The following is a 13,822-nucleotide window of genomic DNA, read 5'->3' on the forward strand; positions in this document are numbered from 1 at the left end:
GCGAGGCGTATCTTGCCAGGAAGAACCGTGGGCTTTCTAAATCGCGCCTTTGCGTATCTAGTTGGATCGTTTCTCTTTTTTTTTTTTTTTTTTTACAAATAAATAAAAGCAAACCTGTCATAAAATTAATTCATTTCGCACGAGTCTCGTAATAGTTCATGTTGCTGTTCTACTTATTAAACAAGTTTTGTTTATTGTACAAAGACCTGAAATAAAAGCAAACCTGTCTCAAATGAGTGAATTTAATTATACATAGTGCAAGTCATAAAATTTAACAATACAGAAGACTTCACAACACTTGGTCATTTTCACTTTACTATATTTTTCATTTGACTTACTTGTCACGAGAGAGAAAGCATTTCATTTCTTCATGTTCTTGGTATGACGACCATTGACCCAAAAAAAAAAAAATAATAATCCTTGAATGCTAATATAATCAAATAAATGCATTTCATAGTGCGTGTTATATTATTATTGATGTGCCACATCATTGTTTTTATTATCACACTTTGGTGTTCTACTTTTCATTTTTAAGTGTTGACAAAAAAGAAGGCAAACAGGATTTACATTGTTTGATGTTTATTTAACAAACTTTGTCAAACAGAGTCGCTTGCCGTCACGATGGATGTCAGCTTTGAACTTCAATCAAGACAAATTGAACAAAAAAATGTGTTTTATTAGTAAATAATGTCTCTCTCTATCGCACGCACACGCGCGTAAATGATGGCCGCCTTAAAGCAGTTGGAACATTTCTCCTTGCTATCTAGTTTAAAGTTGTACTCGGACGCCTAAAATGGCACTAGTACAACATCACTAACAAGACAGTCATTCTACTAGTGCGCTGAATTGCGTACGAGAATGTGGACATGAAGCCGAATATCAGGGATGATAAATACATGCGCAAACGGTTTTCCGTAGTAAATATCTTTGGCGGCAACATGACAACTTCCCGTCGGCGCTCCGGGATGGAGACGTGGTGTCACGTGATTGTCCTACACGGCCAATGAGCAGTAAGGAGTACAGACCCCGTGACGTGACTTCACTCCCTGTGGGCGTGGCTTGGGGTGATCTCCCATACACGTGGTGGTGCGCCCCACCGCGGCGCCATTGTCCCAGCGCGCATAAGCACGTGACCGAGGCAAAGCAGCTCTCGTACACACACACACACACACACACACACACACTCACTCACTCACTCACTCATTCGGTGCTGGGCGATGACATCATCACTAAAAGCCCAGGGACTTGCGTACAATCTTCTGAGCCAGTTTGTAAAAGTGATCCCGGTCATCCCGCCACATTTTCGAGGCGTCCACATTAGCGCCGCTTTCGTCGTTTGGCTCTGGGGGGAAGGGGGTGGGGGAGAGAGTTGATCAGTTTCCATGGTGACGCCACGGCCAGGCCCCAGAAACGAACGCGTCTCAACGAGCTGAATTCCAGAAAGTGACAACTGAAAAAGTGGAATGCCTCTCACTCCCACACACTAATACAGTGGTGTCAAACGGAGGGCCCGCGAGCCAGAACCAGGCCAGCAGTGAGTCCCGTCTGGCTTGTCGGATGATTTTTGCAAAGTGTAAAACCTAGGGAACACATATAACTGCCTTTTTAAAAAAAGGTCGGTTTGGTGCAACCCTGTCACAACTTGCACAGTCCCCTCCAAAAGTACTGGAACGGCAAGGTTAATTCCTTTGGTTTTCTTTTTTTTACTTAAGACATCTGGGTTTCAGATCAAAAGATGAATATGAGACAAAAGTTCAGTGGCTTCAAAGAAAAAATGTGTTGTCCTGAGTTGTTTAACACATCTAAATGTAAATACCATGAAATAAAAGCTGGAATTCTGAACTTTTGTCTAATATTCGAATATTAATATTTATATTCGTCGGTTGCTGTGAACCCTCCTGAAAACGTAAGGAAAATATACCGGTTTCGCTTCTGAGTTACCGAAGATCCTAAACGTATAGAAACAAGCACGGCCACCGTCGTCTGCATTTTCCTTGATGTTTTCATGAGTTTACAGCTACCAGTTTATGCAATACTATTAATTTGATGAGATATTGTCATGTTGATCGTAAATATAAATATGTAAGCTCCTGAAATGTAGATGTGACACATGGGTTTTCCGAATAAAGAGCATGAACGCTTCCGTTTAGCTGGTTTTGGTATTTCGATCAATTTAACTACTGAACTGCGGACCGGCTCTACACCCTCGGCGGGGTCCTCGACGGTGCATGGGAGTTGGCCCAACCAGTCCATGTGTGTTTTGTGGACTTGGAGAAGGCGTTTGACCGTGTCCTTCGGGTGTATGGGCTACGGGCTGTTCGCTCCCCGTACGACCAGTGTCAGAGTTCAGTCCGCACTGCCGGCAGGAAGTCGGACTCGTTTCCGGTGAGGGTTGGACTCCCAACGAAGCTGCCCTTCGTTACCGATTCTGTTCATAACTTTTATGGAGCGAATTTCTAGGCGCAGCCAAGGCTGTTGGCCTCAGTATTGCATCTCTGCTTTTTGCAGATGATGTGGTTCTACTGGCTTCTTCAAGCCGTGATCTCCAACTCTCACCGGAGCGGTGTGAAGCGGCGGGGATGAGAATCGGCACCTCCGAATCTGAGACCGTGGTCCTCAGTCGGAAAAGGGTGGCGTGCCCTCTCCGGGTCGGGGATGAGATCCCGCCCCAAGTGGAGGAGTTCAAGTATCTCGGGGTCTTGTTCACGAGTGAGGGAAGAACGGAACGGGAGATCGACAGACGGATCGGTGCAGCGACGCGGACTCTGTATCGGTCCGTTGCGGTGAAGAAGGAGCTGAATCGAAAGGCGAAGCTCTCAATTTCCCGGTCAATCTATGTTCCTACCCTCACCTACGGTCACGAGCTGTGAGTCGGGACCGAAAGAACAAGATCCCGGAGACGAGCGGCCGAAATGAGTTTCCTCGACAGGGTGTCCGGGCTCTCCCTCAGCGATAGGGTGAGAAGAAGTAGAGCCGCTACACCTCCACATCGAGGAGCCAGATGAGGTGGCTCGGGCATCTGTTTTGGATGCCTCCCGGACGCCTGCCCGGTGAGGCGTCACGGGCACGTCCCACCGGGTGGAGACCCCGGAGACGACCCAGGACACGCTGGACACATTCCGTCTCCCGGCTGGCCTGGGAACGCCTCGGGATCGCCCCGGAAGAGCTGGACGAAGTGGCTGGGGAGGGAAAAGTCTGGGCGTCCCGGCTAAAGCTACTGCCCCTGCGACCTGACCTTGGATAAGTGGAAGAAAATGGATGGATGGATGGATGGATGGATGGATGGCTGAACTACTGAGAATGTCGATGATTACGAGTCCAGCCTTTGATCTTTTTGCTAACCTACATAGGCGTCAGAATAGTTAGCTGCGCAAACAACAACAAAAACAGAGTCATTACTTAGGGACAGTTGAGTTTCGTAGGAAAGGCTGCCGTTCTTTGGAGGCTGAGAATTCACCGTATTAAGCACACGCAAGACTTGATTTTACAGGCCACAAAGTCGGCAAATTCTATTGTCGTAACGATCGCATCATATTGTCAAAAGTGAATCCCACAAAATCTGGCTTTGAGTGCAAAATATTTGCGATATCTCAAGCAGCAAACGAATGAATGAGGCATGTTACCTTCACACATTGCACCACTTTGACACATTCAATATGGTGGCAACGTCTACGTATGATTAGGCGCCAAGGCGGCGTCTATTTGTACGTGTGTGTGTATATATATTATATATATATATATATATATATATATAGTGAGGCGAAGCTACCTGCTAGCATGCTAACCACGGACAGCAGGATCTTCTCGACGCTCTGGACCGGACTCCACCTCTCGGCGCTGCTCTCGTAACCCATCGGGTCGTCACCGGGCGCGTGCAGGATGGAGATGCACACGCGGCCGTCGGGGTAGACTATTGGGGGGCGGGGCAAAAGCACTGAATCACATCACACAACCTTCCGCGTGGCCTTCGACAACGGCACCACAAGTGAACAAAAACTGCACAAGGCAGAGCCACGGAAAAGTGCTGCAAGATGATTTGCTGCAAGACCTTACCCGAGGTAAAGTGACCCAACAGAGGAATTTTTGGAGTGGGATTGACATTTGGTAAATTGAGCCCTGGAAAACAGCCGCGGTGGAAAGGGACACGATGACTGAGCCGCTGGCTTAACGAGCTGAGGAGACGGCTAGAAATGAAATGAACTTCGGTCATTTGCAAATGAGTCTAAGCCTGGCGTGGAGTGCCGTCATCTAGCTAGGAACAACGCACAACACTTCGTAGAAATGTCACAATTTCGGACTTTTCCCTTTTTGGGGGAGTTGTCCCGGGCGGTCACTAGCGAATATTATTAGAATCAATTGTTCTATCTATTATTCCATCGATTAATCGAAGGAAAAAAATGCATTCAAGTTAATTACAAAATCCTTTTTTAAATACTCTTTATGAACTGATTGTCATTGTTTATGTGGTATTGTTTGATGATAAAACAAGAACTGCACAATACGACACGAGTGGGAGTGACGTTGTATTCTTCACCCTTTTCGAAAGTGCGAGCGACTTCTTTGCTACAGACTCGTGCGAATGAAGAAATAGTACTCCAAGCGCACTCTCTACACTCCGGAACGTTCGGAAACTCAGAGGGTCGTCGGAGCGGGCCGTTGGGTCGTTCCGAGCGCCGCGCTCTGGGCGTGCCGCTGCGTCAGGCGGGCCGAGACGTCGACAGGCAGAACTGACACGTTGAATACGGTGGACGCACCGATGTATGGCGCTCGTAAATTCATAGAAAAGGGAGCGCGCGCTCGGCCTCTCTGAGAGCGTCAGATTGAATTTCCAAACGTACCCAAATGAAATCAGAATGCCACGTTTCGACGAGTGGGGGCACACAGATTCCATCGGGGGTCCCCCACCTTTTTGAAACAGAGCTACTTCTTGGGTAGTGATTCATGTGAAGCGCTACCAGGTTGATACGCACATCGGAAATCAATTTGCTCAAATGACAGCACCTTTAATGTTATTTTGAATAATTTCTCATTTTTGAAGAATTTGTTCATGAAAAATGAACATGCATCACTGCATTACTATAAATCCCTGCCAGTGTGTACATTTTCAAATGATTACTTTTACAAGCTTCCTAGATAATCACAAGGTCCCAAAACGAGTGAGCTACTATATTTATAAAAGGGATACGGGCTCCTCATGGGGTCATTGGAGGCTACTTGGTGCCCACGGGTACCACGTTGCTGAACTCTGGTATAGATGAAAGAAAAGAACATTTTAGGGGGTTTAACCCCCCTTTAATAGCGTCCATAAAAATGTTTCTCTTTAACCTGGAAGCAGAAATTTAAAAAAAAGAAGCTCATTTGACCTCATTCACCAAAGAGGACCTACTGTTGGGGTGAAACATGTCGCAGGTGAATCTCATCTTGGGGGGGCTGAGAGGATAATCGGAGGGGAAGGTGAGGACGGCCGGGAAGACGCCGCCTTCGAAGCACGTGTCCTGCGGCCCCCTGACGACACAAACACAACAAGACATCGACTTTGCGAGCCGCACGCCGCGTTCCGCCACTTCGCTTCTCTCACGCCATCAATGGAAAACACCGGTGCCTTGAGACACAAGTTGAATTCCTTCTCCAAACACTTAAATCATCTTTCCCCATTGAAAGCAATGGAAAGGCCATTCAGCCATTCCATCCCCCCCCCCCAAATTTTTTTTTTATTATTATTATTATTAAGGAACAGGAGAACCCATTAATAACGTTCTTTATAAAAAGACAGTAAAAACATAATTACAGATAAACATTTTGTGCATCACGATTTACCGTAATTTCTCGTGTATAATGCTCATTTTTTAACCCCAAAAATGGTCAACAGTCAATAGTGCGCATTATACATAGGTATAGGAGAAAATGAAAAAGACTCAAATTTTATAAATGTATGCCGCCCCCTATAGGTTATGAAAAAGTTGTACACTTTCATTCTAGGATGCCACCTAGAGGTTATGAAAAAGGTGGAGCCGACACTTTCGTTCCAATATGACAGGGGTACATATGACTGCATATAGGTACAATTGTGCTCATAAGTTTATATAACCGAGCAGAATTCGTGAAATATTGTTTTTTTTTTTTTGTTTTTTTTTTAAATACGACTGATGACTGAACAAGAACCATCATTAATTTCTTTATGGTTACGTTTTGTTTAATGATAATGCTTTTCTGAAATGCTTGACAGTTAATTTGAAATGAAATGTCTTTCGCCTGGCCCTTCATGTTTTCTTAAAAGAATTTTACACATCTTACAAATTCTGCCTGGATAATCAAACATATGAGCACAAATTTGTGTGTTCTCATTTACTAAATAAAAGTTGGGCTGTGAATTTCAAAGTAAGAGCAAGTAAATAAAAAGAAAGTATTATGTGTTCAAATAAAGTGCTTAACTTCAGAATCATTCTTTGAAAAAAAACTAACAAAATACAGATAATACTTTGTTTTCATCATATGGGTAGAAGCAAAATCAAGCATTGTAAAAATGCATTATACATCGGTAGAAGGGTTTTCCAGAATTTTGAGGTCAACTTTGGGGGTGCGCAAAGAAATGACACGAGAAATTACATTAATTCACTGTGCGGCTCCTTCTGGTGTGCCCGCCTTGGCCACCAGGAGGTAGCGTTGTATAATACAGTCAAGCAGACACAAACGAAGAAGAGTACACTCCTTCTACGACGACTCAGTACGTTGCTGTAATATTAGTTGTTCTTTCCAGAGGATAAAGACTATATGCCTGTGTGGATCGTTATCTGTCTACATGTTGCTTCACCGTTTGTGTTCAAATATGCATTGCTTCTAAACCTGTGACTATCAATGCTAACTATTAGCATGTAAACGGGATTTTCCATGATAGCTAGCGGCCCGTTCGTAAAAGACAACATAGTTTCTTTGCAATACCCTGTACAAGGTGTTGCAGTTTTCGAGTAAACTGCAGCTGGGAGTGACAACAAACAGCTTGAGGACATTTGCCAAACGGCCGCTTATTGCCAAGTGAGTCGAGTCCAGTTGACAGCCACCGTACAGCGCTCGTATGTCTGCGCTCTCAAATCAAAGCAAAGTAAATAAATAACTAAGCGTCCGACGGGCAAACTCGCATCTCAAGGCACGGCTGAATGTAAATGTTTCGAATGGAGCCGAAACTCACATGATGAGCGCCTCCCATTCAAAAAAGTTCTCCTCATTGGCAGGACCTGCAATACACGCAGTCACTTCATGTGTACATACAAATATATACTTCATGTAAACAAGTCTTCGTTTAACGATGCAGAAATGGAGTTCATGTAAAGAAGAATAGCGCTCCCCCTACTGGCGGGGGTCAACAGCGACCATCGGTGAGTAATCGACACCCCCCCAAACACAACAATTGGCAATACAGTAGATGCGGGCAAAGCACTATTTTTTGCTGAAATGAAATTGCTTAATTCACCTCAACGTAGTTCCTTGGCACCAAGATGCCCCAAAAGTAAGAATTTTAGTGCTTTGGCCTGAGTACAAAAACAGCAATTAGGTCAGCTGTTAGGCGAATAATTCAGTAGCGATGGAAGCCATGTTTTTCGTGTTTTGCTGCGCTGGCTTTATTCACTTTAGTATTAAACAGCACCACTGATGACGCGCAACACGAGTCCTCATCTTAATCACAACCTCCACATTTCTCTATAGCACATGCGCTGCAATTCTCGGGCAACATTTCCCCAACTGATAGTTGACAAACGCCCCTCCAAAATATCAAACCGTAAACCATCCATCCATTTTCCGAGCCGCTTCTCCTCGCGCGTGCCGGAGCCTATCCCAGCTGTCATCGGGCAGGAGGCGGGGTACACCCTGAACCGGTCGCCGGCCAATCGCAGGGCACATACAAGCAAACAACCATTGGCACTCACATTCACACCTACGGGCAATTTCGAGTCTCCAATGAATGCATGTTTTGGGGATGTGGGAGGAAAGCGGAGTGCCCGGAGAAAAGCCACGCGGGCACGGGGAGCACATGCAAACTCCACACAGGCGGGGCCGGGGATCGAACCCCGGTCCTCAGAACTGTGAGGCAGACGCTCTAACCAGTCGCCTAGTTTGGAATTCATTAATACAAAATAATTCACATCGTTTTTATATGCTTTCTGTGTCTGTTTAGCAACTATCCAATGATACAAACCTTTTGAAAATTGGATCAAGATGACGAAAGTTATGAAAATTTGAAACTCGGATTCAACCCAAATTTTGACATCTATTGAATTTCTCTTGAGGTGTTGGCTAGAAATTGGTACATCTGCATTACTTTAACAACTTTAAAAAGATTTACCACAGCAAAATGATATCACTGGAATCGTCTTTAAAAGATCTGTCTATATGAATTACATTTTGGAACCAAGGAACTCCCTATTTTAAAATACTTAGAATTTATTCATATTTGTATGTTCCATGATTAAAGGAGCAAGTCTATTCTACCAAACCAACGACATTGGAAGAACTTGAAGGGGGAATACGAGAAGTTATGTCTTCCATCCCAGAAGAGTTCCTTGTGAAATCAGTGAATGCGGTCGCCAGGCGGCTTGAGAAACTGCTGGCTAATGCTGGCGCCCATAAATAAAAATCCATGCAATACACTTTCTTCTCATGTTCATTTCTTAAAAGAATTATAGCTCAGAAATAAATGACAAGTACTTAAAAATAGGGAGTTACTTTTGAATCCCCCCGGTATGTTTAAATGAGTTCAGGAGCGTCGTGTGTCGCTTTGGCGCCATCTTGTGGCATCGAGCGACTACAGCATCAACTGTTTTGGGTGCCGTCAGTTCCTATCAGTCTTTTGCTACTCGCCGAAGGTTAGGGGCATTTATTTGATGGACAAGAACCTGAAGGACGTACCTGCCACGATTCCTTCGGGCGGGTTGAGGGTGAGCTCTGCAAGGAAACACACGCATGCGCGCACACGTTACTTCCGGTCTGCTCGACAAGCTAGCGAACATGCTAACGCATAAGCATTTAGCTCAAAACAATCACAAGGCTAATTTATTCATTCATCCTTGTGCGGCGAAAAGTAAACGCGTGTAACAAACACCAAAACGCGCGAGTAGCAGGCAAACGCTCCACTTTGTTGAACATTCTGGAAGCTGCGCGCCCGTGTACGAACGCTTGACAAAAGTCGAAGAGTGTTGTTGTTGTTGTTGTTCTTCAAATAGTCGTCGAAGATGTGGGTGCTGGCGAGCTCACGTTTGTATTCGGCCATGAGTCTCTTCAACGCGGTGCCCGCCATCGCCGCCGCCGCCGCCGCCGCCGTCCACGCAACAACCGAGCAACCACACGCGCGCGCATGCGCGCTGTGCGTGTGTCTATCCGACTGTAAATTCGCCCACAAAAACATTGACTTCTTCTTTCGTACTTGACTAACCCGTTGACTGGCTGCCGTTCCCCATCGTTTGGTTTTGTTTTGATCTTGCGAGATCCCCAAAATATTGTGTAATAATATAAGTATAAGTAGCACAAGAGCCAACCAAAAGGCAGACGAGAACGTTTGTTTCTCGCTTTTTCTTTTCTTTAGTAATCAGCATGGCTTGGTTTCCCCCAAAACACCAGATTCTGACCAAAAAGTGGAGAAAAGGAGCTTTTTGTCTGATTTAGACGCTCATATTTGTTGCTTTTGTGACACCTCAACCAATAAAACAACAAGAACAAGACTAAGAATCCTAATCCTAATCCTTGACTTCCAGATGTCCAACTCAGTAACGTGCTGTGAGTGATGCTGAGTCAGCACGCGTCTGTCTCAAGTTGAACGTCAGTGGCGTTCGCTCCATGGACTGCGTCATCTTGTCTCACGATCGGGACGCAGGCTTTCTACTACCTACCGCAACACGTACGCTGTTCATAGCGCAAATATTGAACGGACTAATAGGGGGAGGGGCCTGTCCGTCAAATCCAATTGAAGCGCCCTTTTCCTGGACCGAAAAACACAGTTCAGTACGGTCGAAAATGATTGTCTGGTACTTTTTTCATGATCTAAAAGCATCCAATAGAGTACAAAATGATTGTAAATAAAGATTAAAAACAGGCGGCACGGTGGACGACTGTTTAGAGCGTCAGCCTCACAGTTCTGAGGACCGGGGTCCCAAATCCCCAAAACATGCATTCATTGGAGACTCTAAATTGCCCGTAGGTGTGACTGTGAGTGCGACTGGTTGTTTGTTTGTATGTGCCCTGCGATTGGCTGGCGACCAGTTCAGGGCGGACCCCGCCTCCTGCCCGATGATAGCTGGGATGGGCGCCCGAGCGAGGAGAAGCGCTAAAGAAGATGGATGGATGGAAGTTTTCAAATGTTTCAAAAGTTTATCCAAACTTACCTCACGGGTGCATAAAAGGAGTGATTAGGAGTTTCAACCGGACACTATTTTCTGCCGTCTTTGAAATCGGGGTCCGTTAAATCGAGGTTGCACTGTACTGTGTTGGAGTGTGAGGTGCCGAATCTTGTCTGCCTTCCAGCTTTCTCTCCGTCCTCATCGGCGGGTCCACCCCCTAATCTTTATCTTCAGCCCAAAAGCTGTGCCGATCTCAAAACCAAACCTGCCATCCCACCACCCAGATCTTCTGAGCAGTTTCTGCTCTTGGGCCCCGCCCCTCTCGCAGAGGCAGCCAAAGGATGGAGAGAAAGAAAGAACGCAAGAACACGGGAAGGAGAGAAGTTTTCCTCGCGCACGCTCGTCTGCTCTTGACGCGAACACGCTCAGCCGACAGGTGAGTCGCATCGCACGTACGTGTCGCGTGCACGTCGCAAACGCGTCGGATACGTCACGTCACGTCACTTATGACGTGTCGAAAGATGTGTCAGGTGACGTGTGTCATGTCGGCATGCTATGTGCGTCACGTGACTCGTGACACGAGTCGTGATGTGTCACATGACTCGTGACACGTCATGTGATTTGTGACACGGGACGTGCGACCTGCGATGTGCATTACGCGAGGCGTGGCATGTATGTGACGCGTGGCACGTGATGTGTTTGTGCCTGGCGACGCGTCGCACGTGAGGTGTCGTGTGACACGTGGCATCCCATGCAATGTGACACGTTCGACATCTGACGCCCGTGAGGTGCCACGTGATGTGTATTATGCGCCCGGTGACGCGCGGCATGTTCTGGCTCATGTGACATGTGACATGTGTGTTTCATCCCAGAATCGGAATCGTCGTTATTGGCCAAGTACGTTAAAACACACAAGGAATATGTGTGACATATGCCATGTGATTTGTGCCGTGTGGCATGTCTCGTTACATGCTATGTGTATTATGCGACTTGCGTCAGGTGCCAGATGACGCGCGGCACGCGATGTCTTAAGTCCCGAGTGGCGGCGAGCAGCAACTTGGCGGCGCTCTGACGAGCCGTCAAACTAATTTTAGCCGCTTGAAGTTGTCTTATTTTTGGATCAGTGAGTCCGACCGCGATCCGTTGTCTTTTTCCCGTTTTGTTGCTCACGTCAACTTTTGTTTCCAGACTCGTCCTCGCGGCCCACATGACGGAGCAACTCTACGGCAGCGCGGCGTCGCCGGAGCCGGACTCTCGGTCTTCCTCCCTCCTCACCCCGGAGCAGCGTGCCGCCTTGGTCTTGGTCCTCGTCCTCTTGTTCTTCCTCGGCCTGCTGATGGTGCGCTGCTTCCGGATACTTTTGGACCCGTACCGCAGCATGCCGGCCTCCAACTGGACCGACTGCACGGAGAAGGACGCCTTCGACTACCGCATCGTCTCCTGACAGGCGGCCTGAGAGGGGCGTGGCGCCGCGGGAGGAGGCGGCCGGAGAGGAAGTGGCGAGAGAGGCCTCGACCTGGCAGCGCCACCTGCCCGTTTCGGACTGGACTGAGTGAGGAGGAGAAGAACATAAGCCGACTGTCACATGCAACATGATCTTTTTTCCCCTCGCACTCCCACCTTCTCTCTGTGACGCGCGCGCACTCAAGGCCGACAACGAGGCGCTCTAAAGCGGCCACGCCGGCACGGCGCCCCGATCAACACGCTGGTTGTCAAGCTGTGAATTGCCGCGGTAGGACGATTTTGAAACGGTTCTGAAAAATGAACTGCAGCGAATGACTCTCCCTCTCCGGGTTCACTTTAATGTTGGCCAACTCTTGAGCTCTTGCCCCGCGACCTTTGAACCAGTGCCAATCGCACGGCTTACGTCTCCCTTTGTTTTTATCTGACTCATCCAACTTTGTCTGCGATTTTGTTTGCTCAATCAATGCAGGCTTGTGATTTGTCGGCCGGTCTCCGCCTCCGCTCGCCACGGTGACTTTCATCGTGCCGTCATTTCATTGGCTGCCCGTCGGTCTACCCAACGCAATCCATTCGAATCCATTTAAAAGCGTTTTGACAGCCGTTTAGCGGGCGTACAAAACAAAACGCTCAATTGCACATTTCCATTGAGTTTGTTGTCGCGTTTGCGCGGGGCCGATGATACGTTAGTCGTGCGCTCGCTGCCCTGTTTGCATATCTGTTGTTGACCAGATGATCGCGCTACTCGCCCTTTGCACGATGCTCGTTGCACCGGACTATTGCGAGATGAGTCATTCCAACTGCTCCGAGTGCTGGAGGACTCTGCATCTTTTGCACAATTGTCCCCCAAAGAAATAAATCCATATATTTGTACCGGCATTAGTAGACAACTAGCAAAACTTTATTGCACAAGTGACTGTTTTTTTTTCTGTCTCCAAAGCGTTCTCTGCCAATCGACAATTGTCTGTTGTCGTACTCGAGCGGCTCCGACGACCGGAGACAAATTCCTTGTGTGTTTTTTTTGGACGTACTTGATTCGGATTTTATGTGTGAATATTGCTGCTATGAAATTTGAATTTGTGTGTTCACGATCGCGCTCCTCAACAACGAGGAAACGTGCGTGTGGTTCAGTCAAGAGTTAAGCAAACCTTTGCTAGAAACTGTCTGCTCCCGAATGTACGCTGTCCGGAATATATAACTATCGTGTGGTTTGTGCGCATGTTACACCTCATTCATAGCCACAAAGTCACACTTTACATCTACTACTGCTACTAATAATGATGATGATAATAATAATAACAATAAAATGACGAATAAACGTTTTCCCGAAGTGTTTTCTGGTCTCCGTCCGGTCGCTCAAAAAGATGTCGAGGCTGCGATGTCTTTCGCAATCGGGGTGAAAGTCCTCCGGATGAGCGGGGTTGCCGGGGGCCGCCGGGGGGGTTCATTGAGCCCGGCAAACAAAGACCCGGTGACCCCGCCCACACACACACACACACACACACACACACAAACTCATCAAATGAGCAAATGTTCTCTATTGACCCGAAAATGTTCGTGAATGGAAACAAACATTGCTCAATGTTAACAAATATTATAAAATGCTACTTAATATTACTGTGTTCACAAATGTCACCAAGTATGTCTCAATATGAGCAATATTGCTTATGTGAACGTTAACGTCAAAGTGTTGCAAAAGTGTGAGTCCCAAAAGAATCGTAAAATATTTGTAAAAATGTGAAAAAACTATCAGAAAAGACTGGTTAAAGTGTCTTTGGAAAATGATTACAAAGGAATCTTCAAAAGCCTTCGCAAAGAAAAAGGTGGAAAAGTGTCATCAAAGATTCGTAAGAGTCACAACGTGTCATAACGTGTCACAAAGTAGTCTCGACGCAACTTTCGGAGCAAATGCAAGTCAATATGAGGGCTGCGGTGCTACTAAACGTTGACCAACGTTGGTCAACGTCACCAAAAGCGCGCGCGACTGATTGGCAAAGGTCAAAGGTCACGTGACAAGAAGGGCCCGGCGGTATAAA

The 13,822-nt window shown here is 46.7% G+C and overlaps 2 protein-coding genes across 3 annotated transcripts; one reads left to right on the forward strand and one right to left on the reverse strand.

Moving 5' to 3' along the window:
* Window positions 1–562: 562 nt before the first annotated feature.
* Window positions 563–9,394, reverse strand: ube2g2 (ubiquitin-conjugating enzyme E2G 2 (UBC7 homolog, yeast)). Of its 2 annotated transcripts, XM_061759384.1 has the most exons (6): window positions 9,247–9,392; window positions 8,902–8,937; window positions 7,187–7,232; window positions 5,387–5,505; window positions 3,770–3,910; window positions 563–1,342 (listed from the first exon to the last, which is right to left on the reverse strand). In XM_061759384.1, exons 1-6 carry the CDS (start codon window positions 9,287–9,289, stop codon window positions 1,230–1,232), a joined length of 498 nt encoding a protein of 165 aa, XP_061615368.1. In that variant the 5' UTR covers window positions 9,290–9,392; the 3' UTR covers window positions 563–1,229. The 2 variants fall into 2 exon arrangements, with proteins under 2 accessions (XP_061615368.1, XP_061615370.1); XM_061759386.1 differs by lacking the exon at window positions 7,187–7,232 and having other exon boundaries at window positions 9,247–9,394.
* A 670-nt stretch (window positions 9,395–10,064) lies between these two features.
* LOC133470708 (cortexin-3-like) lies at window positions 10,065–11,952 on the forward strand. Its single transcript, XM_061759387.1, has 2 exons — window positions 10,065–10,761; window positions 11,514–11,952. Exons 1-2 carry the CDS (start codon window positions 10,667–10,669, stop codon window positions 11,767–11,769), a joined length of 351 nt encoding a protein of 116 aa, XP_061615371.1. The 5' UTR covers window positions 10,065–10,666; the 3' UTR covers window positions 11,770–11,952.
* Window positions 11,953–13,822: the final 1,870 nt, after the last annotated feature.

The sequence above is a fragment of the Phyllopteryx taeniolatus genome, chromosome 21 (assembly GCF_024500385.1).
Source record: "Phyllopteryx taeniolatus isolate TA_2022b chromosome 21, UOR_Ptae_1.2, whole genome shotgun sequence".
NCBI classification, from domain to species: Eukaryota; Metazoa; Chordata; class Actinopteri; order Syngnathiformes; family Syngnathidae; genus Phyllopteryx; species Phyllopteryx taeniolatus.

What these genes read in the sequence shown, in the direction of transcription:
- ube2g2 (XM_061759384.1), bottom strand. Translation starts at nt 9,289, where the DNA reads ATGGCGGGCACCGCGTTGAAGAGACTCATGGCCGAATACAAAC. An exon ending in ACTCATGGCCGAATACAAAC is followed by an intron (nt 8,938 to 9,246) that starts GTGAGCTCGCCA and finishes GTTTCCTTGCAG; the next exon opens with AGCTCACCCTCAACCCGCCC. An exon ending in GCCCGAAGGAATCGTGGCAG is followed by an intron (nt 7,233 to 8,901) that starts GTACGTCCTTCA and finishes CGTGTATTGCAG; the next exon opens with GTCCTGCCAATGAGGAGAAC.
- LOC133470708 (XM_061759387.1), top strand. Translation starts at nt 10,667, where the DNA reads ATGGAGAGAAAGAAAGAACGCAAGAACACGGGAAGGAGAGAAGTTTTC. An exon ending in CGAACACGCTCAGCCGACAG is followed by an intron (nt 10,762 to 11,513) that starts GTGAGTCGCATC and finishes TTTTGTTTCCAG; the next exon opens with ACTCGTCCTCGCGGCCCACA.